The following is a 26241-nucleotide window of genomic DNA, read 5'->3' on the forward strand; positions in this document are numbered from 1 at the left end:
CATATCTTTTATGAAGCAGAAAGCAAATGTTTGACTTTGGCCAATTTATTTTTTATATAAAAGGAACTAATATGTAAAGTCAAGATGCTTGAAACCAGGTTATTTTATTTAATGAATGAAGGTGTTTATTGGTATAAATAAATGTGTTTGGTGAGAAAAATTTCTCTATGTATAGAATCATATTACATATATTTTAAATTTCAGTAAAAAACTTTTAATAGTGGGAAATGCATAGAGAAAGGAATTGAATACTATGCAATTTTGAAGGAAGTTCTTTGGAATTTATGGGTCATTGTTAAAAGCTAGTCTGTAAATCAAAACAATATGACTGGTCTATTTGTGTATTTATACAGTCATTTTAATATGCCACCTATTTTTTTTATTAGCTCCCATTTGGTTTGGTTTAATTCTGTAGCTTGTGTAGCTATCATTTCAAAATATATTAAACATGAAACAAGAATATTCTAATAAAATTAAAGATAATCTACATTTCAGTGGCTCCTTGAATTTAGAACTAGCTGGAATCATGAAATCTGAAAATTATAAGTATTCTCAAAGGTTATCCAGTCCAATAAATAGCAGAAAAGAACTATGCTCCAAATTATGCTTGATAGGTATTCATTCAGTCTTTGATTACAGCACCTACATTGGGAAAGATCCCACTGCATTCAAAAGTAGAGAGCCCATTTCACTTTTAGACAGCTTTGCTGGGAAGTTTTTCCATTTTGATGAGCACAAATCTGTATCTCTAATTTCTTATGGCTCTTACTTCTGCCTTTGAAGAACAAGAAAAAGTCCTAATCTATCTTCCATGTGACAGCTCTTTTGATACCTTGACCCCTTAGTTCAAGCGTTTTTCTTAAATTTTTTTGTGTCATGGATCCATTTAACAATGTAGTAAAGCCTATAGATCTCTTCTCAAGATAAGTGTTTTTAAATAGGTAAAATGGCATACACAGGATTATAAAGGAATACAACTATGTTGAAACACAGTTAGCAAAATAATTTTTAAAATTCATGGACTCCTTGAAAAAATCTATCAGAACTTTTGGAGGTCATGGACCTTTGGTTAGAACTCTATGCTTAGATTTTTTTTCTTTTGTAGGCTAAACATCTCTAGTTCCTTTAGCTAATTCTCATATGGCATCATCTTGATGCTTTTTATAGTCATGGTCATTCTTCTCTGAATGTCTTTCCCGTAGCCAGTGTCACTATGAGAATGTACTCCTCAGAGAAATGAATTGAGAATTCACTGTTGTGAATTTTGTTGTCTGAAATTTGCTTGTTGATTTACCACTCCATTTTGTTAAGGAAGAGTATGATTTTGACTATATTACTTATGATCATATTAATAATTTTAATGATAGCAAGTGGCTGTATATATACCAAAAAAAGATGAGAAAGGGACTTAGAAGATGCAAATTAATAGATACTCTTAAATTATAGAGTTGAACCTCTGTGGTAGTTTGCATCACTGGTATTAAATTTTATGTACTAGCTGTAGAATGACTTATAATACCACAAGTGAACTTATGTTTTATTGTATTTTTATTTATTTTGTCAAACATTTTCCAGTTATATTTTATTCTATTTCAGGTGTAAAGTGTTGCCTGTGAGCTTGACATCTCTATTGTCTGACTTAATTTTATTGAAATATTTCTTGATAATTAATACTAATAAAATCAACTTTCTGCAAGAGTACTGATAACCATATACATTTAGCGTTAAGGTTGAGAATATATTTAATATTAAGTACTTTATAGTGGTATAGACATAAATTAAGTACAGTTCTTTTGTATGGTAATATAATTTTTGAAGAAACTGAGTCTTCTACATATAAAATTGAAGTTTTGGGGAATTTTGGTCAAAAGTTGGTCAAAAGTTTATTTTAAGTCAAGTTTTTGAAAGTAAAGTTCATAGAAACTGAAATAGAAAAAAGCTAGATTTAAAAAAATTAATAATAGCCTTTTATTTTAAAAATGCCTGTAAAAATAGTTTTTAAAATTCACCCTTGCAAAACCTTCTGTTCCAAATTTTTCTCCCTTCCTTTTCCCCCTCCCTCCCCTAGATAACAAGCAATCCAACATATGTTAAACATGGTAAAAATATATGTTAAATACAATATATGCATGAATATTTATAAAATTATCGTGCACAAGAAAAATCAAATCAAAAAGGAAAAAAAAATGAGAAAGAAAACAAAATTCAAGCAAACAATAACAAAAAGAGCGAAAATGTTATGTTGTGATCCACACTCAGTTCCCACAGGTCTCTCTCTGGGTGTAGATGTCTCTCTTCATCACAGGATCATTAAAATTGGCCTGAATCATCTCATTGTTGAAGAGAGCCATGTCCATAAGAATTGATCAGCATATAATCTTTGTTGCCTTATACAATGTTGTCCTGGTTCTGCTCATTTCACTCAGCAATCAGTCCATGTGAGTCTCTCCAGGCCTCTCTGAAATAGCCTGATGATTATTTCTTATAGAACAATAATATTCTATAACATATATATATCATAACTCATTCAGCCATTTTCCAACTAATAGACATTCACTCAGTTTCCAATTCCTTGCCACTACAAAAAGGGCTGCTACAAACATTTTTACACATGTGAGTCCTTTTCTTTCTTTTCTTTTTGCTGAGGCAATTGGGGTTAAGTGACTTCCCCAAGGTCACACAGCTAGGAAGTGTTAAATGTCTGAGGTCAAATTCAAACTCGGGTCCTCCTGACTTCAGGACTGGTACTCTATCCACTGTGCCACCTAGCTATCATCTTTTCATTTTTTTAGATCTCTTTGGGATACAGACACAGTAGAGACACTGTTGGATCAGAATGTATGCACAATTTGATAGCTCTTTGGATATAGTTCCAAATTGCTCTCCTGAATGGTTAGGTCAGTTCACAACTTCACCAAGAATGTATTAATGTCCCAGTTTTCCCACATCCCCTCCAAAATTTATCATTATCTTTTCCTGTCATTTTAACCACTCTGAGAGATATAGTTGGCTTAGTTTGCATTTCTTTAATTAGTGATTTACAACATTTTTTTATTTGACTAGAAATGGCTTTAATTTCTTCAACTGAAAATTGTTCATATCCTTTGATCATTTATCAATTGGAGAATGGCTTGTATTCTTATAAATTTGAGTCAATCCCCTATATATTTTAGAAATGAGGTCAGAACTCTTGGATGTAAAAATTTTCCCCAGTTTTCTGCTTCCCTTTCCTAATCTTGGATGCATTATTTTTTTTTGTACAAAACTTTTTTAATTTAATATAATCAAAATTATTCATTTTGAATTTCATACTGTTCTCTAATTCTTCTTGGCCAAGTATTTATTACTTACTAAATTGAAATAGTGTAGATAAGAGATTTTGAAGAACCACGAATTCTTGGTTGAGTCTTCAAGTGTGATTTTTTTTTTTAAACTAGAAGGTTTACAAATCATTTCCAATGGAGCAGTAATGAACTGAACCAACTGCGCCCAGAGAAAGAACTCTGGGAGATGACTAAAAATCATTACATTGAATTCCCAATCCCTATATTTATGCCCACCTGTATTTTTGATTTCCTTCACAAGCTAATTGTACAATGTTTCAGAGTCTGATTCTTTTTATACAGCAAAATAATGTTTTGGTCATGTATACTTATTGTGTATCTAATTTATATTTTAATGTATTTAACATCTACTGGTCATCCTGCCATCTGGGGGAGGGTGTGGGGGGGTAAGAGGTGAAAAATTGGAACAAGAGGTTTGGCAGCTGTTAACGCTGTAAAGTTACCCATGCATATAACCTGTAAATAAAAGGCTATTAAATAAAAAAAGAGAGAGAGAGAAAAATAAACTAGAAGGTTTATTTTTTTGTTTTGTTTTGTTTTTGGCAAGGCAATCTTTAGGTTAAGTATCTTGTCCTGGGTTACATAGCTAGTAAGTTTTAAGTGTCTAAGGCAGATTTGAACTTAGATCCTTCCTGACTTCAAAGCCAGTGTTCTATTCACTGTGCCCTCTATCTCTAAACCAGAAGTTTTTAAGGTAATTGGACTTTCAGTGAAATTTCCAATCCCATACTAACATGCAAATACATCAGAAACAAATTGAAAATATAATTCTATTTTACATGTATAAATATAAATATCTATATTTTATATTTATAATAAGTTAAACCATATTATATTTTCTCCAGATTTGAATTTAGGAAGATATCTTCCTAACTTCAGGTCCAGCACTCTATCTGCTTTTACACTTAGCTGCCTTTTGTGCTTTTTTTCCCCCTTTTTTGGAATATAAGCTCCTTGAGGGCAAGAATTATCTTCTTTATGTTTGCATCCCCAATGGTGGTGCCTGGAATGCTTATTAAATGTTCCTTCTTATTTTTATCTATGTGTATCTTTCAAATAATTAGTAAACATTTGCTAGTGTTTACTATTCTGTGTACCAGATATTGTGCTAAACTCTGAGAATATAAAATGAAGCTAAACATACTTCCTGCCTTCAGATAATTTAACAATCTAATGGAGGGGCAACATGTAAATACATAGAAACTGAACTATATATAGAATATAAATGGGAAACATTTGTTGTTTGTCCTTCATTTCAAAGAAGACCAATGACATCACAGGGTGATGACTTGACTTGTACTTGAATTGGGATTTGAGTGAGGCAGAGCTGGATAAGGTCCTCAGCCTGAATCTTCCAGAGTCATTGAAGTCTGTTAATTAAGACAAAAGTCAGGACCAAGTTCTAAGCATTCCATGACTGCTGGAGCCACTTTCATGGCTGTCAGAACAAATTATTCTCATCTACCTGTTCTGTTGTGGGGGGGGGGGGGAGCCTTCCTATGTTTGGGGTAGATATTCCCCAGTCTTACCTATAAGTTTGAAGCCTGTTGATTCCCTAAACCTGGTTTAGCCCATCTGCTCACATGTTTTTTTTTTTTTAATCAGAGTGTGATAGCTGTACATGCTTCTTGTAGTCACAAGTGAGAGTTGGATGAAGTCGGATACCAAAGGTAGATGAGTGGCATTGAAAGAGCTCTGTAAGCCCTCACACCAGAGATACTTTACCCTATACTTCTCAGGAAACAATTCAAATAGGGAACGGTCTGTCTATATCTTATCTAATTTATTCAACTATCCCTGACTCTAACATAATCGGAATCAACTATTTGGGTGGCTATAAATAGGAGATAAGATCTATATTTTCTCCCCTGTGCCTTGAATGATCCTGCCTCTGTATGTATGTGTATATACATATATGTGTGTATATATGTTTGTGTATGTGTATATATATATATAGATAGATAGATAGATATAGATTTAGAGAGAGAAGAGAGGAAAAGAGAAAAGAAGAGGAGCTGGGCCACAATAAAATGAAACAATTTTTCTGAAAATATTTAATGTTAATTTTTCTGACATTTTAAGTGAATTTTTTTCTCCAACACAGTATCACTATGATTTCTTTGCACATTATTTGTAGAAATGCCTATAATCTTTCTACTCCAACTCCTGCTATTATACTAGAGCACTTCAGTATTTATGGTCATATCCCCTCAAATTTCCTGTGTTCCCAATTTATTAATCTTCATTTATTTAATTTATTTACCACATAGGGATAACTTGATCTTGTCATTAGCCATAAATGTTCAACCTCAATGATAGAAATCTCTGATATTCCTTTCTTTGGTAGTGATTTTTTTCCTTTCATCTCCCCTTCTATCTCACTCTTCTTAAAACTATACTTTCTCCCCATTATGACCTCCATTCATTTCACCTTTCCTGGTTTCCCAGACCTTTAGTTATATTCTGGTTTTATTTTCCTTCTTGAATTTCTTTCCAAAATTTTGACCCTGTGATTAACCATTTCACCTTCTAACTCTGTTCTTAGTTCTTGAATCCCTTTATTCTCTTTAAAAAGTAGATTAAATTTATTTTTAATACATGTTGCTTTACGAATTATGTTGGGAGAGAAAAATCAGAAGAAAAGGGAAAAACCATGGAAGAGATTTAAAAAAAAAACAATAGAAAAAAAGAAGTGAATATTGCATGAGTCAGTTTACATTTAGACTCAGTAGTTCTTTTTTTCTGGTTGCAGATGGCATTTTCTGTCCAAATTCTATTGGGATTGATTTCCAAATCTTTCATAGTTGATCATCACATATTCTTTCTGTTGTGTACAATATATTCCTGATTCTTCTGGTTTTGCTCAGCATCAGTTCATGTAAATCTTTCCAGGCCTTTCTAAAATCATTTTGTTCATCATTTTTATAGAACAATTACATTCCATATACGACAATTTGTTCAGTCATTCCCCAATTGATGGACATCTACTTATTTTCCAATTCTTTGCTACCACAAAAGAGTTTCTACAAACATTTTTGTACATATAAGTCCTTTTCCCTCCTTTATGATTTCCTTGGGATACAGACCTAATAATGGCACTGCTGGGTCAATGGGTATGCACAATTTTGTAGCTCTTTGGGCATAGTTCCATATTGCTCTCCAGAATGATTGGATCATTTCACAACTTCATCAACAATGCATTAATGTCCCAGTTTTTCCATATCCCCTCCAACAGTTACCATTATCTTTTCCTATCTTAGCCAGTCTAAAAGATGTGAGGTGGTACCTCAGAGTTGTTTTAAGTTGCATCTCTAATAAATAGCGATTTAGAGCATTTTTCCAGATGACTATGGATGGCTTTAATTTTGTCATCTGAAAAATGTCTGTTCATATCCTTAGACCATTTATCAATTGGGGGATGATTTGTATTCTTTTAAATTTGACATAGTTCTTTATATGTTTTAAATATGAGATCTTTATCAGAAACACTAACTGTAAAGATTTTTTCCCAGTTTTGTATTTTCCTTTTAATCTTGTTTCTGTTGGTTTTGTTTGTGCAGAACCTTTTTAATTTAATGTAACCAAAGTTGTCCATTTCTCCTTTCATAATGTTCTCTAGTTCTTGTTTGGTTATAAATTCCTCCCTTCTCCAAAGATCTGACAGGTAAATTATTCCTATTCTCCTAATTTGCTTATGGTATCATCCTTTATGTCTAACTCATGTACCTATTTTGCTATGGAGTATGATATATAGGTCTATGCCTAGTTTCTGACCTATTATTTTTCAGTTTTCCTAGCAATTTTTTGTCAAATAGTGAATTCCTGTTCCAGAAGCTGGAGTCTGGGAGTTTATCAAATGCTAGATTGCTAAAGACCTTGATTATTGTATTATGTGTATCTAATCTATTCCATTGATCCACCACTCTGTTTCTTAGCCAGTTCCAAATGATTTTGATGAAAGAGCCTTTATTTTCTTTTTCCAAATAGTGCTGATACTATTTACTGTGTACCTTTCTAAGCCCCCACAGGTGATTTTCTTCTAATAGCTACATTCCATTCTTTGCTCCTATTAATGTACTATTTAACACAACTAGTGTAAATCCAATGGCTCTTTTTTAATGGATCTATCACAAATTTTTTTTTGCCAAAGTCCTACCTGGCTACATGCTGAACATTTTATTCTTTCTTGATTAACTTTATGTTGTGATTTTTCAGTCCTTTTCTAAAACTTTTTTCCTTTTATCAAATCACACTTCTTTCTTATTTTCTTACTTCTTAAAACATATAGCCTCATACTTTGTGTAGACCTTAAAGGCCATATTTTGTGATTGCCTCATTTCCAGATTGCTACCTCTAATCCATTTAATATCATTTGTTGTGATTGCCTCATTTCCAGATTGCTACCTCTAATCCATTTAATATCATTTGCTTTCCTTTTCTCCCTTTCCCTTCTCAATTCTAGTTTTTTTTTTTTAATTATAGCTTTTTATTTACAAGATATATACATGGGTAATTTTTCAGCATTGACAATTGCAAAACCTTTTGTTCCAATTTTTCCCCTCTTTTCCCCATCCCCTCCACCAGATGGCAAGTAGACCAATACATGTTAAATATGTTAAAGTATATGTTAAATACAATATATGTATACATTTCAATAGTTATTTTGTTGCACAAGAAGATTCGGACTTTAAAATAGTGTACAATTAACCCGTGAAAGAAATAAAAAATGCAGGTGGACAACAATAGAGGGATTCAGAATTCTCTGTAGTAGTTCACACTCATTTCCCAGAGTTCTTTCGTTGGGTGTGGATGGTTCTCTTCCTTATAGAACAAATGGAACTGATTTGGTTCATCTCATTGTTGAAGAGGGCCACATCCATCAGATCAATTCTAGTTTTTAAGGAAGAGGTTTTCCTCCTTTTTGACTAGGTCAACTTTTCAATTGTGTCTTTCTTGGTACAAATTCCCTGCTACTTTCTTTAAGAGTCTGGTTCTTTAATCATTCCTGCCTATTCTTTAAAATTCAAATGCTCTTTAGTCATTATCTCCTTAGCCAGTCTACAAATTTGCCCTGATGTCCTGCTATCTGAAAACAACCTCCAAACAAAAAAACCTTTATTTTACCTTACCTTCCCCTCAAGATGTGATCCTATTCCTTTTCTTTTTCTTTCTAGCCATACTTCTAGGAAAATAACAAAAAAAATCTGTCCTCTTTACCTCTTCTTCACTTCCTACTCACTTCTCAAACTTTGTCTTCTTATAACTGAAACTTCAAGTGTACCAACAGTTCCTTAATTTCTAAATTCAGTGGATTATTCTCACTATTCTTCCTTCATGACTTTACACTGTTTAATATAATATTGTATTATTATGTTATATATTATCCTATCCTCCTGGATCATCTCATTTTTGGAAGTGTAGAAATTGCAATTCTTTCTTTTGCTTGTCTTTCTTTGTGCTTTACTATTCCTTTCCAATATTCTTTGCAAATTCATCATCCATGCCTTGTCCCTGAAGGGTAGATATGCCACATGGCTCTCATGGGCCCTTTTCTTTTCTCTTTTTATATTTTCTTTTGAAGATCTTATTAGCTCCCATGGGTTCAATTACCATCTCTTTGTAGATGATTTCCAAATCTTTATATGAAGCTCTTATTTTTTTTTCTCTTGAGCTGTACTCCCATATCACCAGTCAGCTGGACCAATTCACTTAGATGTTCCAGTCATCTCAAATTCAGCATGTTCAAAACAGAATTCATTTTTTTCCTGCACCCATTCTTCTTTCTAACTTTCCTATTTTTTTGAGAAATACTAGCATCCTTCCAGAAACCCAAGTTTTAAATCTGTCATCTTTAACTTTTTCTCCTCCCTCAACCAATCCTATCTATTTTATCTTATCAAGATTTTTCAGATTTTTCTACTTATACCAAATACTCTAGATATTTCACCTATCCTCTTGTCTAAACTCTTGCAAAAGCTTCATAAGTGGTCTTTACACATCAACAGTCTTCTCCAGTTCATCCTTTATGTAGCTGTCAAATTGATATTCCTAAAATGTAGGTCTGATCATGTCATTTCCCTACTCAAATTGCCTCCAGGATAAAATACATAGTTATTGGTTATTTATGCCCTTTTTGTCTGGCTTCAACCTTTTCCCCCCATGCTTATTTCACATTACTCCCCCTCATAACTTTATTTTCCTGCCAAACTGGATTACTTGTCATTCCCAGTACACAGCACTTTGCTTCTTGTCCCCATGACTTTGTTCAGACTATGCCCTGCTTCTGTAGGACCCCTTCCTCAGTTTTATATCATGAAACCTCTTAACTCCTTTGAAGGCACAACTTGAGTACCATTGTGGTACCATTCTGAGGCCTTTCTTCATCTTAACCATTGTTAATACTCCTCAATGGCCCCCAATTAGTTTAAAATTACTTTTTTAATATTTCATCCTAAAAAGTAATTTATATTGCTTTCTTCTAGTATAATGTAAGCACTTTGAAGGTAGTGACTGTTTTAATTGTATTTTTCAATTAAAGGTATCTAGGTAGTACAGTGGGTAGAATTTTGAACTTAGCCTCAGATACTTCCTACTTAATCAAGTCACTTAAGCTCTGTTTGCTTTAGTTTCCACAATTGTAAAATGAGAATAATAATAACACCTCCTTTGTTTGTTATGAGTATGAATGAGATAATATTTTTAAAGCACTTACCAATGTCTCACCCTTTCCTTTCTATCTTCAGGATCTGGTACAGTGCCTTACTTCTAGTAGGGATTTAATATACACTTGCCAAATGATTGAATATCTACATTGTCTTGATGAATTACTTTTTTCTGAAATGATTTTGAAACTTCATATACGGGTGCTACACTTCTCTGCTCAGTGTTTTTTAAAATTTTGTATTTATTTTATTAAAAAAAAGAATAAAAAATAAAAGCAAGAAAGGAAACCAAAACAAAATAAAAAAGAATATTGTCATGTGCCCAGCAAAACATCAGGGGAGATTCAAAAACTATCAGTTAAAAAATGATATAGTAGTAGAAATTATATTCCTGAGCATACATCCTTTCTTTACTTCCTTGTTGGTTGTTCTTTTGACATCTGCTATACACTTTTTTACTTTATTCTTTTTTTCCCCTTTCAATCTTCTCTCCTCACATTCCCAAAGAAGGCTGTAGTTAAACAAGGATATATTTATGTATGTAAGCATATATATACATAGATAAATAGATATAGATATACACATATCTTTGCTATTCCTGCTTACTCTTTGCTTTAATTCTGCTACTTAAGTTGCCTTTTTATTTCTTAACCTTCCCCCAAACATGGAACCTTCCCTTGTCTTCTTTCCTCACTTTTTGCTTCCTCTCTGCTCATCCCCCCCCCCCATTTCTTTATATATGATTCTTTATAGATATTTCTTTATTGCTGATATATATGATTCCAGGACCTGTATCTTTTCATTGTAGTTACTGAAAGTTCTGTATAATTCTAATTGTATATGTTCCAGCATATTTTAATTGCCCCCCCCTCAGATTCTTACAAGATTTTCTCTTTGATCTGGGCTTTTTGTAAGTTGGCAATAATATTCTATGAGTTTTCCACAAAGCATCTCTTTGAGATAATGATAGATGACTTTTTTGTCTATTTTTACTCTCTCCTCATATCCAGAATAGTTTTCTTGGATTATTTATTGCATTATTTTGTCAAGATTCTTTTCCAATTATTCTTATATTTTCTCTTTTTGATCTGTTCTACAGAGCTGTTGTTTTTCTTATATTTCATTCTGTTCTATTTTTTCATTCTTTATATTCTGTTTTGTTATTTTTTTGGTCTCTAATATCTTCACTGACTTCCCCTTGTCCAATTCTAATTTTCAAAGAATTATTTTTATTTTTGAGACTCTGTATCACTTTTTCTAGTTAATTAACTTTTTATTTAGTTTTTCTTCAGGGTCTCTTATATGATTTTAAAATTCTATTTTGAGTTCTTCTATAAATTCTTTCTGCACAGGGAGCCATTTAACATTACTCTTTGGGTAAAAGAAGCTTTTTTAAAAAACTAAAATGTCCTCCTCTGAAGATGATCCCCAGTCTTTTCTATTCTCATTGTAAGTTTGTGTGGTTGCATTCTTTCTTTTGCCAGTTCATTTTAAAAAATGAAGTATTAGTATAAACACATTGTGGGGTGGGAGGATGTCACTTCTAGCTTTACCTCAGCTCTTGCCTCTGACCTGGAACCCCAAACCAAGAGCTCCCACCTCCTGCAGGTGCCACAGCCAGCAGGTCCCTGCACCACTATCTGTATACTTAAAGATGTGCTGGTTCCTTCTTGACCAGGGCTGCATCTTGCAGCACAGCTGGGCCTGGTTCCTGATCATCAAAGGGTCATTCAGGTTCCCCCATTCCTCACACCAACTGGGAGGTAAAAATCTCTGTGGCTCCTCCTAAGACTCCAGTCAAAGCTAGTTCCTCCCAGATCTCCCTACTTGGTATTTGTACTGAGCTAGCCTGGAGGTGTTTGAACTTCATACAAGTTAATGCGTGGCCCAGGTCATTATTCTGGTCTCCTTAGGTTATACCAGGAGAACTCCTGTTCTGCTCCAAGTCTTGATCTTTCATCAGTCTATGTTCATCCTGAGGCACAAATTTGCTCTGTTTGTGGGGGAAATCTGGAGAACTTGAAATTTAAGTGACCTATTTTGCCATCTTCCCAGAATCATCTCAGGGTTCTTAAAATATTGATTACTTTGACAATACTTTTTAGTTATTAACTTTTTTCCTTGATGTTGTCATTGTATAATGTCATCCCAAGTGAGTAAAGATAAAAACGTTAAAAATTAATTGAAAATGGTTTATTATGACCTACTGTACCACAAGGCAGCACTGAGATAGGGAGTCTGTCAAGCAGTAAGCATTTATTAAGCTTTTACTTTGCTTTCCCCAAAAGATAGGTTAGTGTCTTCAAATTCTAGCTTAATGATGTTAACTTTAATTCATAATTTACAAAAATAAAATGTATTATTGAAATAATAGTTTGTGAGAACAGTATTTTATGAATACATTTTAAACTATTTTAATCGATACATATGTTTTTGAAACTAGTTGCTATGGGGCAAACCTTGGAACAAACTTCTACATGAAGTATATTTGCCAAGAAAAGTTAAAACAAAACACAACTCCCTAATAAGATAATTGTCACTGTGCATATCACTTTCTGCTTGTTTTAGTTTACCAATTGTTAATAGAAAGGAAAGATACTTTAACTTTAAGCATTTGATACCAGTCCTGTTCATTTTCCTTGTCCAGAGGTGTATTCCTTGCTTTGTTACATGCATTCTGTGTATGAGTGTATGCATGTTTGTATGTGTATGTGTGTATATATATATATACATGCATGTATTTGAAAATATATATGTATATATATAATTTGCTGTTTCTTTATTCAGTGTACATCACTTTAGACAAGTTTTCCCATATTTTCTTTAAAACCTTATTTATCTCATTGTGACATAATTATATTTCACTACATTCCTATACCTGCCTCATATGCTTACTAGCTATGTCATCCTGGGCAGTTCATCTAACCTCCTTTGGTCTTATTTCTGTATTGTAACATGGGAATAATAATAACACTTACTTTCCAGGTCTCTTGTGAGAATAAAATGAGATATAATATTTGTAAAGTACTCTATAAACTTTAATGCTCTGTATAAATGCTAAGGGGTAAAGAAAGTCAAGTAAAATACTCTTGGAAATTGAGGAAGTAGAGATCACTTTTATATTAGGGTGGTGATGGGCTCAAGAAAAGCCTCTTCCAGGAAATGATGTTCATTTGTGTTGGGACTTTAAGGAATAAATGGACATCAATAGAGAGATGGATGGGAAGACAGAGTTTTCTTTAAGCATTAAACTTGGAATGAACCTGTGTTTCTGGATGTCTAGAAACACCTAAGTTGGTACCATGGTTAGAGTTCTAGACCTGGAGTTAGAATGACTTAAATTTAAATTTGGCTTCAGGTATTCAGTATGCCTAACTATAAAGTGAGAATAATAATATAACATCTCACAGAATTCTTGAGGATCAGATAAGATTATGTTTAAAGTTTGACACTGTTACTGGCACGATGTACTTAATATGCTTCTTTTTCTTTCCTTTCAAGTATGAAGATGACAGAGGCTAGGACAAATTAGAGATTGTAAATGACCTTAAGTGATAGGATTGGACAATAGATTTAATTGAGAAGACAATAGCAAATCTTTGACAATTTGGAGAATGGATAGTTTGTGGATTTGGTGTCAGGAACAACCAAGTTCAAAGCCTATCTCAGACACTTACTAGGTATATGACCTGCAAATCACTAAACATCACTAAGTCTGATTTTTCTCATTTGTAAAGCGGGGGATTTGGACTAAATCTCTAGTTTCTTACAGTTTAAATCTAAAACCTTTCATCTGCTATCCTCCAAAAGAGTGACATGATCTTGGCAGTGCATTAGGAAATTACTTGAAGATAGATTAGAAAGGAAGTAGTATGGTGGTAGGAAACTTGGACCATAAATCTAGGGTGTTTATATATGTCCTCCATCATTAGAATGGAAGGTCCTTGAAAAAAAGGACTGAATATCCTCACACTTGTATATAATAAATACTTAAGAAATTCTTTTTTAATTCATCCTTTCACAAAGAGTGGTCATGTGTTCAGTGTCCTAAAACTCTCAATGAGTACCTAACCCATCAGTTTCTTCTGGAGTATAACTTAAGAGACTCTATCCTTGCTATTCATGCTTTGACTCCAGCAGCTAAAGAATTATATGAAAAAAAGAGATCATAAGATATAGTAAAGAGAGGAAACGTCAGCTATTTAAACATCTAAAAACTCTGCTAAAAGCAGGGAAGTTATCATTTTGTGACTTATTTAATGATACTTTTATCCTTCATAAAGTAGAAGAACCAAGAAAACTACTCCTTAGATTCTAATTCTTGCCATTCTTCCAAAGAGAAGTGACTTCCACTTTGGAATTTACTTAGAGGAGAAGAAAGCTAGGCATAATCTTATGTTCACCTTGGATCTTTCTGGGGAAAGCAAATTTCGAAGTATTTCACAAGAGGATAGTTAGGATTTCAGCATCAAAAAATTTATAAGAAAAGACAGCCCAAACTATATTCTAAAGGTACAGAAAGAAGCAGTTCTGAAGAGGAAGCAAAATCACAAACTAAGATTCTCAAAGATAATGCCCATTAAGGTAGAAGAAAGGACAGATAATATTGGATGAATAGCAAAATGTCATGCTGGTTGTAGGAATTGTTAGGAATGCTAAAGCTTGGAATAAATAAGAGGCTGGGGAGGAACAGTAAGAAATCATGTCTCTTTCAAAGACTTGAATAATGGCATAAATCAGAGGCTTATCAGATTTGCAAATGACACAAAGCTGGAAGAGACCAAAAAAGATATTATGTCAAAAGATATTGAATTCATACAAATTTTGACAGAAAAGAATGTTGGACTGAATTGGAGATTAAATTTAGTGGGGATAAAGGTAGAGAGAGTCTTGTACACACATTCAAAATAAATTTCACATTTACAAAATGGGAGCTATTGCTAGATAGCAACTCCTAAAAAGACCAATATTTCAATGAACTGCATACTCTGTGGAACAATGGGATTTTGCAACTAAAAAAAGAATAATGTAATTCATTATTATGCAAATACTTCAAGGAGTAATAATTTTAAGCTGTCCTAATAGAAACTCTTTAGGACTTAAGAAATAATATTCACACTGTATTATACCATTTTGAGACTGCGTTTGGAGAATTTTGTTCATTTCTGGGAGCCACATTTTAATGGGGATATTAGTAAGCTAGAGAGTGTCCAGAAGAGTACAACCTAGATAGTGAAAGAATCCAAGGATCTTGAATCTAGAGTTGAATTCAGTTCACTTAATTAAATTTCATTTTATAGATGAGGAAACTGAGGCATAAAGAAAAAAAATGATTTATCTACGACCACATAAGTAGTGTGCATTAGAGCTGTGGTTTGAACTCATATCCTGACTCCATGTCCAGTTCTTTTTTTCCCCCACATACCATTCTTGAATCTAAAGGCCTTGAACTTTCATTCATGCCAAGTGAAGATGAACCTAAAGAAAAGTTATCTTTTTCCTTTTCCCGCTTTTGTGTATTTGTACATGCATCTATTTACTTTATATTTATGTTCCTTTTCTCTTTCTCTATGTATATATAGTTCTTATTATATTTTGTTTTTACATTTCCTAAATTTCCTCTTGTATGTTTTCCCCTCCATAAGCAAACAGCAAAACTGATCAATCAAAAAATATGAAAGTACATGTAATAGTATATGGCTGTGGAACACTATTATGATCATTGTATATGTCCTTTTCTTGGCTCTCATAACTTTGCAAATCATTCCTGTTAAGTCTTCTATTTGTAATAATCTTCAGTTCATAAGAACTGAAATACCCTATCACAGCACAGAAATATCCTATCATATTCATGTACCAATTTGCATAGTAGCTTTATAATGTCTAATGTACATGTACTATGTTTTCTGATATTTGGTACAACAAACATTGTACTTTGATATACATATCTATGAAAGAAGACTTTTCAGCAATAACATCCCTGAAATGTTTGCATAGTAATGAAATCTCTAGATTAAAGAGTATGGACATTTTAGTTATTCTATTTGTATAACTACAAATTCATTTTCTAAGTGATTGTATCATTTAACAATTCTAGCACCAGTATTTTTTTCCATCAGTATTTTTGTATGCCTATCTTCCTATATTTTGTCATTTCCATGTTTTTGCCATATTTGCCAGTTTGTTCTTAGGGAAAATTTAGGATTGTTTTGATTTGCATTTCCATTTGTATTAGTGATTTGGAGCATTTTTCCATGTTTGGTAATTATTTGGTAATTATTTTGAGAACTACTTTGAACTAATATTCTTTGACCACTATTAGGGAATGGCATTTGGTATGCATATATACTGACATACATATGTATGTATGTTTGTGTGTGTGTGTGTATATGTAAACATATGTGTGTATTATTATGCTTCTTATACCAAATTATGTGAGAAATTTTATACAAAAAATTTCCTTTCCTATTTCACTATTTAGTTTCTTAGAGACATTCATTTTGTGTTTGCAGAAGCTTTTCAATTTCATGTAATCAAAATTATTTAAATGATCTTTTGTAATTACTTCCATCCATCATTTCATTAAGACTATATTTCCTATTCATAGCTTTGCAAGGTATATGATCTACTTCAAATTTTTTATGTTATGAATTTAAATCTTCAGAGCATGTATCCATTTAAAAGTTTATTGTAGAATAATAAAGAAATAACAAAGAAAATAATAATTGAAAGAAATGAAATTTAAAGTGAGTCTTTAAATAATCTAGGGTTATCCAGAGGTGGTGGTGACAAAGGAAGATATCCTAGGTGTAGGTAAGCTATTATATTGCAAAGTTATTGGCTGAGAGACAAATTGCAGTATGCAAACATAGAGCTTATGAATATAGTGTGAGGAAAATAGGAAATATGGCAAGGGCACACTTTTCAGAGAATTTTATAGTTGACTTTGGATATATTAGGGAGCCTTAGTAGTTTATTAATTGTAGGGGAATGGATTTGGAGGAAAAAGGAAAGGTGACAAGGTAAGATCTAAACTTTAGGGAAGTTACTTTGGTAACTATAGGAGGGATTTGAGGCAGGGAGAGTAATTAGAAGGCTTTTGTGACTATTAGTGGCATATAGTTTCCCTGTCCCCCCACTTCCTACAATAAATTACTATTTATTCTTTTAACATTGTAACAGGTATATGTAGATGCCTAAGTTAAATCTGGATAGAAATTTCTGAGAGAAATATTTCAGAAACTAAACTTATAGGACCTTGATTACAATAGACTACAAACTTTATTTCATTATGCAAATAATATAATTATACAGATGTTAGATCACTTTGAATAAATCCCAAAATTAACACACCTTTTTTTCCATTTTCCCATGAAAGGGTTACCTTAGAGTGTAATCAGCTGCATTTTACATGTGAAATGAATGTAAATGTTTCCAAATCTGTTTGAGAGTGCTTAATTTTGGAGGAAAATTTTAAAAAGTCTTGTCAAATGAGCATTTCATTTTCTTTTTTGTTTTTTTATTTTCTATTCACAGGATTGTAATAACAGACATCACTAGTCATTTGAAAGAGAAACTAAACTTATAAAAAACATGTTGGAAACTATAGGTAAGACTGCTTATTTTTGGTTCACTTTTGGAAAAAAATGAAACTGGAAATTATAGCCTTTAAAATATTCACCCAAACAAGCTTCTCTCTTTAGGGATATATCTTATTCAGTAAATGTGATTTTTTTCCTTATTTGAATTATTTATTCTAAAACAATTAGCTAAAATGTAGAAAACTTTTATTATTCTAGCAACAGTAGACTTGAGTAAGTTTAGAATAAATCCAATTTTTTTAAAGCATAGGGAAGTATTATCAAATAGATAACACTGAGTGAAGATAAGGACCTAAATCTTGTTTGTTTTTTCCATGTTATATTGATATGCCTAAGAATTTTCACCCTCATATAAACTCTCTGAGGAATGGAAGACCATGTAATTTGAACAGCTTAGACCAGTATAGATATATTATAATGAAAATTTAAGATACTGAGATGGTTAGCCTAGATTATCTATAAGGTTCTTTCCAGCTTCAATTTTCAGTTTCTTTTGAATTGATATTATTTAATTTTAATTATAAAAATTGTCTCTAGAGTCATACAATGCCATCAATAGTATCTATAACTGTTTTTTAGCTTGAAAATATTGTTCTATGATTAAATTTACTTCTTTGCTAAAACTGGAATTCCCTGTACTCTTATCTCTATACCCATTATGGTATATATTTTTATAGTTAAATATGTTCACAGTACTTTTCCCCATTGTTTTGTCAGAAAATTACTTGCTGTGCTTTCCTTAAGCAAATACTTGGGCTGTTAGGACAATAAAAAACCTATGCAAATTGTTTTCCCTTAAAAGCAACATACTTTTGTTGTTGTTCAGTTATGTTGAATTCTTTGTGACCTGATGGATTGTAGCATATCAGGCAAACCCTTCTCTCTTCCACTATCTCCTGAAGTTTGTTCAAACTCATCTTCATTGCTTCCAAGACACTATCTATCCATCTCATCTTCTGCCATTCCTTTTGACTTTTGCCTTTAGCCCTTCCCAATGTCAGGGTCTTTTCCAATGAGTTCCATTTTCTTATTATGTGATCAAAGTGTTTAATTTTCAACTTCATTTTTTGGCCTTCCAGTGAATAGTTTGAATTAATTTCTTTAAGCAGATTTAATCTCCTTACTTTCCAAGAGTCTCTCAAAAGTCTTCTTTAGCACCATAAATCAAAAGAGTTGATTCTGCAGAGTTCAGATTTCCTTCCTTATAGTGCACCTCTCATTGCTAGTTAAAATAAAATAAAATAAAGTAAAAAAACAGAACAAAGCAAACAAAGAAAAATTGCCATAGCTTTGACTACATGGGCCTTTGTCAGCAAGGTGATGTCTCTACTTTTTAGTATGCTGTCCAAATTTGCCATAATTTTCCTTCCAAGGAGCAAACATCATATCATTTCATGGTTCAGTTACTATTTGCAGTGATCTTTGAGCCCAAGCATATAAAATCTGGAACTGCTTCCCTTTCTTCTCTGTTTTCCAAGAAGTGATGAGACCAGTTACTGAAATTTTTGTTTGTTTGTTTGGGGACAGATGTAAGTCTTATTCATTTCTTGAAGATTTTTAAAGCAATTCAGAATAATCTTTTTGTTTCATGTGGTTCATCTGACCCATCATTTAAAGGAAACTATGTTCAGTCTTGTCCCTAATACTCCCTCTGTGATCTTGGAAGGGTCATTTAGCCAGCATGATCCTCAATTTTCTTGTCTATAAAATCAAGAAGATTGGACTACAAAGTCTACAGTGTCTTTGAGCTCTGCTGATGTCTATGATCCTTATAATGAGAGGATAAAATCAATGGACACTTTATAAAGATTAGCTCTGTTTTAGTGCTGATGGCATGACATAGTATATTTGAATCCATTTAATAATGAGCTTTTCTTTTTTTCTTTTTATAGTCAACATATATGGAAAGTCAGAGTAATAAAATCCCTTCGAATTGAGCAGATATTTGTTGTGAGAGTAGAAATAGCTAACATTTAAATTCACATATACTCTTAAGTAAAATAGTTTTTTAAATGTATTCCTGTTTTCAAGTATCTTTTTAAAAATAAATTTTTATTGATAGAATTTGTTTTTATAACACCCGAATTTCCCCATTGTATCTCTCTCCTCTCCTCTATTAAAAAAAAAAAAAAGAAAACAAGAAAGAGGAGAGGAAAAATTCAGCAAAACTGATCAAGACATCAATCAACTGATATTGTATGCAATATTCCATACCTTTTGACCACTCTCTCTTTGTCCACCCTACTTCCACACAACTCTTCAAAGTAGTAAGATCAGGTGCCTGTTTGTATCTCTTCCTTAAGTTCATGCTTGTTCCTTAGAACTCTGCAACATTAATTTTTATTGTTTATGTTTTAGTGTAGTGATTGTTCTTTCCATTTTTATCATTGTAATCTTTGTGTGTTTTTTTACCTGGCTTGTCTTATTTATATTTTAACTTAGTTTACTTAAATCCTTCTCTATTTCTCTATATTCATCATGTTTGTCAATAGTCCATAATATTCATTTATCACTATTTAGCCCCAGTAAATAGGCATATACTTTTCCCTCCAGTTTTTTCCTACCACAAAGTGTTGCATCAACATTTTTTCATTTTCTTTTTTTTTCTTTTCTTCTATCTTCTGTTCTCTCTCTCTCTCTCTCTCTCTCTCTCTCTCTCTCTCTCTCTCTCTCTCTTTTTGGCATTAATCATGGCAGACTTGAATGAGTATATTTTATAGTAGTAAGTTATCACTTTACCTCTTAAAGTTCTCCTGTGAAATTTTTGTCAGAGGAATCATGGTATAGTGGGAAAAAAACCCTGGATTTAGACTGGATTTAGAGACTATGAGAGTTAATGTTCCAATGTTGTCATTAACAATACATGTGACTTTTGGCTAATTATTTAACTCTTCTGTACCTTATTTTTCCCATCTCTAAAATGGAAAATAATGCTTTTAAAAAACCACTTCATATAATTGATATAAGAATAAAATATAATGTATGTTTAACAATTTATAAAGGCTCTATTTAAATCTGAATTGTCATTATTTTGGTGAGAGTGGATGTAGTTTCATTGTTTTATTGGAAAATATGGTTGTCTTGCTATCAATCAGTCAATAAAAATTTATTATGTTATGTATTATGTTATTGTATTATGAATGCATTTAAAAATGTATTATTGATTACTAATACATTTTGGTGTAGATACCAGCCGAGCCCTACAAGCAGCAGAGCGGTTGCAGGCGAAACTGCGGGAACGTGGTGATATAGCAAATGAGGACAAACTGAGTCTCCTAAAGTCAGTCCTGCAGAGCCCTCTCTTTAGTCAGATTCTCAACCTTCAGACATCAGTTCAGCAGCTGAAAGATCAGGTAAGACAATCAAGCATTCTGGAAAAGACTACTTTCCCTTTTATTTTTCTAAAAGGCTGATTTTTGTATGTGTTAATGAATAGTTAATTAAATCATTTGAGCCCAAAATGAGACATTCAGATTCACTGTGGCTTTTTTCTTCTCCTAGTTATTTTTTGCCATGGTTATTGCTGTATATTGTGGATGATATGACATTCTGTTGAAAGCTGTCTGGATGCCAAAGAATGAATTCCTACAGAAGAAGGGAATGATACAAATATGTTTAAGATAGAGATCTGTATGTAGATGTGGCCTTCATCACTAAAGTTCATTCTTCATATGATATTGCTCATCCCCACCCAAACACTTGATCCCTTTCCTTACAACATTTCTGATAAGATTGGATTTACATGCATAATCATGTATGTGAGGAAGGGAAAGCACCTCTTTTTTGACAGTATGAGGGATAATTACATTGTCATCAGTTGGTGGCGTTGCAAATTCTCACTTCTTAAAGGAGTGTAAGGAGCAATTGCTTCCCATGACAGCGTCAGATGGTGATAAACATTCGAACTTCCAAATGTAACACAGTATTCTATTTTTTTTATGTTCACAATTTTATTTGGAATTTTTATAGAAAAGAAACTTTCAAGCATTTAAATTAGAATGGAAATATATCACACTGACCATATGGAACCTGAGGATGTACATGCTCTGAACTCAAATAATTAAGTTAGCCATATTTCAATTTCTATTATTAATTTTCCCAGATATTTTGACCTATCCAGTCATTATTTTGATCACAAGTTATTGTTTTTCCTATGTAGGCTTTTAAGTCAATGTAATAGTAATTAAAATCAATTTATGATAAAATTGAGAATTACTGACAAACCTTAGTTTGTCACTTTAATGAGTGAGATAGCACAAATATTTTTAAAGTCACAAAGTAGTCTGGAGATTCAGTGATATAAGAAGGAATAGCTTCAGCCTATTTTATGAAAGGTTCATAATTTAGGTCAGAGCAGAGGTGATAGGGGAGGTCCTAAGTGAAAAATGTTATCATTCTGTGAATCTAGAAATTATGAGAAATAGATTGGTGAAATCTTGTAGAATAATTTCTTCTCAGTAAATCTTAGGTTCATGAAAGTATTTGATTTGGTATTTTGGTTAAATTTAGGTAGACTATAATGAGTAGAGGTATTTGTTCCCTTGAAAAACAATTAAAATGATTGATTTAAGAAACAATGGATTGATAAGTTTTAGCAAATATAAAGGTCCAAGATATGTGTTCAGTTTTCATTGTTATAGAAATATTTATAAAAATTTTTACTTAAAGTTAAAGAAATATACTAAATTGAAAAAGTAGTAGTAAATATAAATAGTCAACAAAAGAGGCATGACCTTTACTTCTGAAATTTTGTCTTATTTCTTGTCCTGTTATTCCTGAAATTCTTCTATTATTTAGCACAGTGCCTGGTATGTACTAAGTACTTAATAAATGCTTGTTGATTTGATTTAACTTTTAGCCAGCTTAGTGTTGGTAAGGAGAATTCATTGAGAAGCAAAGATAGGGAGCCAGTGTCTGCTGTACAGTTTTCTTTATAAAACATACTGTAGATGGAATGGTAAAAAAAAAAAAAAAAATTCTCTAGAACATGTTTCTTAGAAAGCTCAGGGTCCACCAATAATATTTCAGGGAGACTTTGATGCTAAAATAAAATACATCTTCATTTCAGTATGATTATTTTATTTGTATTTTCTTTTGAGCATTTCAAAACATTATTGTGAGAATGGATCTATGGACTTTGCCATAATGCCAAGAGATTCGATTATACCAAAAAGGTTAAGAAATTCTGCTTTAGATTCCAGTAATAATTATTGGTCCTTCTTATTTCTGTAAGGTTCAGCTAAAACTTATCTGAAGATATCCCAGCATTATCTACATAGGACAGAGATAAATTGAGAAGGCACATTCTATGCAAGTGTCTTAGATATACTTTTTTTTGTCTTACCTGCTATTTCATATAGAAAGGGAATGATTAACATGCATATTTCTTTTTTCTTTATATTTAAGAAATGTACCTTAAATATTTATCTCATGCTCATCATTTACTGAGAGAGATAAAAGAAGTAGGAGAAATTTGTCTTCTTTTTCTCTGGAAAGGTTAGCAATTTCAGTCGTATTTCACCATAGTCATTGTCTTTTCAGTTTCTAGAAATATTAAATACATTCTGAATTTAATGAATCACTTGTACTATTTTATTTGTCCTAATTAATTTTTTCATGACTATTCTGGGTCTCTCATTATGGTAGTTTTTTTTTTTTCTTTGCATAGCTTACTAAGAAAAAGGAAGGTCTTATTTCTTCTTTGGTCTTCTATTTATGGCATTGGATTTAGGCCTCAGAGGATTTTAATCCCTATTCTGCTACATATTTACCTCTGGGATGTTGGTAAAGTTATGTCACATCTTTGTAGCTTACTTTCTATATTTGGAAAATGAGGAGTTGGATTGAATGATGTATCAGGTATATTTTGACCCCAAATTTTATCCTCTTATGGTAATAGCATTCATAGTTTGTTTGAAGGTTTGAAGAGGACTTTAAAAATATCCTATTTTATCTTCACAGTAACCCTGGAAGGTAGGCACTATAATAATTCCCATTTTATAGTTGAGGAAGCTTGTCCAGAGTCACATACCTAGTAAGGTTTTGAGGCCAGAATTGAACTAAGTTCTTTCTGCTTCTAGATCTAGCATTCTATTCTGTGTCACTTAACACCTACCATTTAAAAATGTATTGTCTTAATATTAAAACAAGGAAGTCCTGTACTAAGCTCTGACAGCAGTAATTAAACATTTATTTTTTTTATCTTCACTTATCACAACAGGTAAGTTTTTCTAGTCACCATCTTTGTACAGATCTTAGAGCTAGAAATTTGAGCCCCTAGAAGAGCCTTCTTTAGCATGCTTCTATGTCCCTGAGAAGAGAAGAAAGTGAATAATTTATAAGCCTGAGGTATATGCAACATATTGGGGAACTTGATCGCATTGTTGTGTCAATGACAGATGCGTGCATGCCACATTGAATTAAGCCTACTATTTTTTTTCTCAGATTCTTCTCATTACTTCTATTCAATAAGATTCAATTTTCCCAATTTGCTACTTCAATATTAAGATTGCCCTTGGAAATCAAACTGTTTCCTTTGGCAAATTAAATACTTGACAGGTGTGTAACGAAGAGGGCATAAAAGCCATGCCCTAAAGGGATGTGCTATTTAAATATTGTCAAAAATACTAACAGGTCAGGGGGTATAATTGATGCCTCTGTTTAATTCTGCTACTTGGTATATTGTTATAACTGCCAGCTAAAAGGACGTGCTGTTAAACCCAGATAATCTCTAACGGTCTCAATTCATTGCCCTATTACACAATTCCCATTTAAGTGAAAAGGACTCTGACTGTGTGTCAATGATCTGTCAAATGCTCATTTTCAAGCAGTAGACCTACTGTAACTGAATCATTATTATAGCTAATCACCCAAGGGCTTAGTGCTTATTCATGACCAAAATCCAGCTATTGTGGGGGAAGGGGGTTAAGAATAAACACATTAATGGTTTAATCATAGAAACTTACCAGCCATAAAGATCTTTATTTTGCCTATGCAGCCTGTGGAACTTTTCAGACCCTGTACAGGCAAAACCCAGTTTCTGCAGAATTTGTTGTCTTGTCAGATAAAATAACCAGAAAATATAATAGAAATACATATATTTTTTGTCTGGCTTAAGTTCATAGGTTCATAGGTTTACGAAGGGGGAATTTTGTAAGGGAATTTTGAAATCGCCCATTACAACTTTTTGAGATTTTGGTTGAGAAAAATCTGTAGACTTATAAAGTGGAGATGTAAGACCCCATAAGGTAAGTGGCAGAGATAGGAATTGAAACCAGAAGACTTCAGATCCATTGTTCTCTCTGTTATGCTGTGTTTACAGTGAAATTATGATTTACAGTTACCATAAATGTTTCTAACTTGAAGCTTTAAAAGCTTTCAGAAGATTCTTGTCTATTTCTATACAAGTTAAGCGGGTAAGTAATAAAATGATAAAGATAATTTAGGTTAAAAAACAGGATTACATGAATCACTGAGATCTTTTGTGTCTTGGTTATTTGGAATGATAGTCTATATACCATTGAAGTTGATTTTTTTGAGTTTCAACACCTTATTATGTGCTTGATTTTGTGAGGTTTTTGCCCCATCTCCCTCTTTTTTTAACAGATTGTTACATAACCTAATATGTATAGATATTATGTATGACATAAGCTATGGTACATGGATGTAATGGGAAAACTTATAAAAATTAATGAGGTTAGAACCAGTTAAACAATATGTACAGTAACTACAATAATATAAATGAGAAGAATGCTAAAACTAAATGTGTCCAGAAAATGTGCTGCTTTCCTTGCTGCAGAAGGAGGAGGCTGTGGATGTAAGAAATTGCAATGTACCATCAGTTGTTGAATTAATTTCCTTTGAACACCTAGTTTCTCCCTCCCTTCCTCTCTTCTTCCCCTCCCTCCCTCCCTTCCTCCCTGTTTCCCTGTCTCCCTGTCTCCCTTTCTCCCTCTCTTCCTTTCTTCCTTCCTTCTTCCCTCCCTCCCTCTCTTCCTTCCTTCCTTTCTTCCTGACTTCCTTCCTTTTTTCTTTGAATCTTTGTTACAAGGAAAGACCAAATGGTTAGGAGAGTAGAAAGATAAACATATTCAGAAATTAAAGCAATGTATGACCAAGGGATATTAATTTAAAAAAAAGATCATTGGGGACAAAATTAAAAATTCCTTAAATTTTTAAAGATGATAGTCTTAATGTGTTTCATTTCTACACAAAACATTGTCTCACTGATTTCAAAAAGTAATATGAAATAGACTGTTATTTATAGATTTATGCCTCTTCCTTCCTCAGAAATCCTCAGTAGCTCTTTATTGTCTAGAGGATAAAAAATAAAACAAAACAAAAAACCCTCAAAGCATAAACTTGGCAGTTAATTAGTCACTTAAGAAAGACCCAACACAATCTGGCCTTAGCCTGCCTTTTCAGAAATTATTTCATATGACTTCTTTCATAATCTCTACATCTCAGCCAAAATGGTCTTCTTGCCATTCTCTAAAATTGTCACTCTTCTCTCTTCTCTCCTGCTTCCTTTTTGCCAATGCATAAATTGTCTTCTATGCCTGACTAGAAGGGATACACAGCATCCTCACCCAGGCTCTTAGTTTTTCTAGCTTCTTTTAAGATTCATTATGGGTA

General features: G+C 32.6%; 1 protein-coding gene across 24 annotated transcripts in view; it reads left to right on the plus strand.

Annotated features, from left to right (window-relative positions):
* MPDZ (multiple PDZ domain crumbs cell polarity complex component) overlaps nucleotides 1–26241 on the plus strand; it is a 211983-nt gene that overhangs the window by 18647 nt on the left and 167095 nt on the right. For all 24 annotated transcript variants that reach the window (XM_031961670.1, XM_031961657.1, XM_031961663.1 and 21 more), the window contains exons 2-3: nucleotides 17543–17615; nucleotides 20794–20960. In XM_031961670.1, coding sequence (XP_031817530.1) covers nucleotides 17600–17615; nucleotides 20794–20960 — 183 coding nt within the window. In that variant the 5' untranslated portion in view covers nucleotides 17543–17599. The remainder of the gene's footprint in view (nucleotides 1–17542; nucleotides 17616–20793; nucleotides 20961–26241) is intronic.

Source organism: Sarcophilus harrisii, chromosome 1 (assembly GCF_902635505.1).
Source record: "Sarcophilus harrisii chromosome 1, mSarHar1.11, whole genome shotgun sequence".
NCBI classification, from domain to species: Eukaryota; Metazoa; Chordata; class Mammalia; order Dasyuromorphia; family Dasyuridae; genus Sarcophilus; species Sarcophilus harrisii.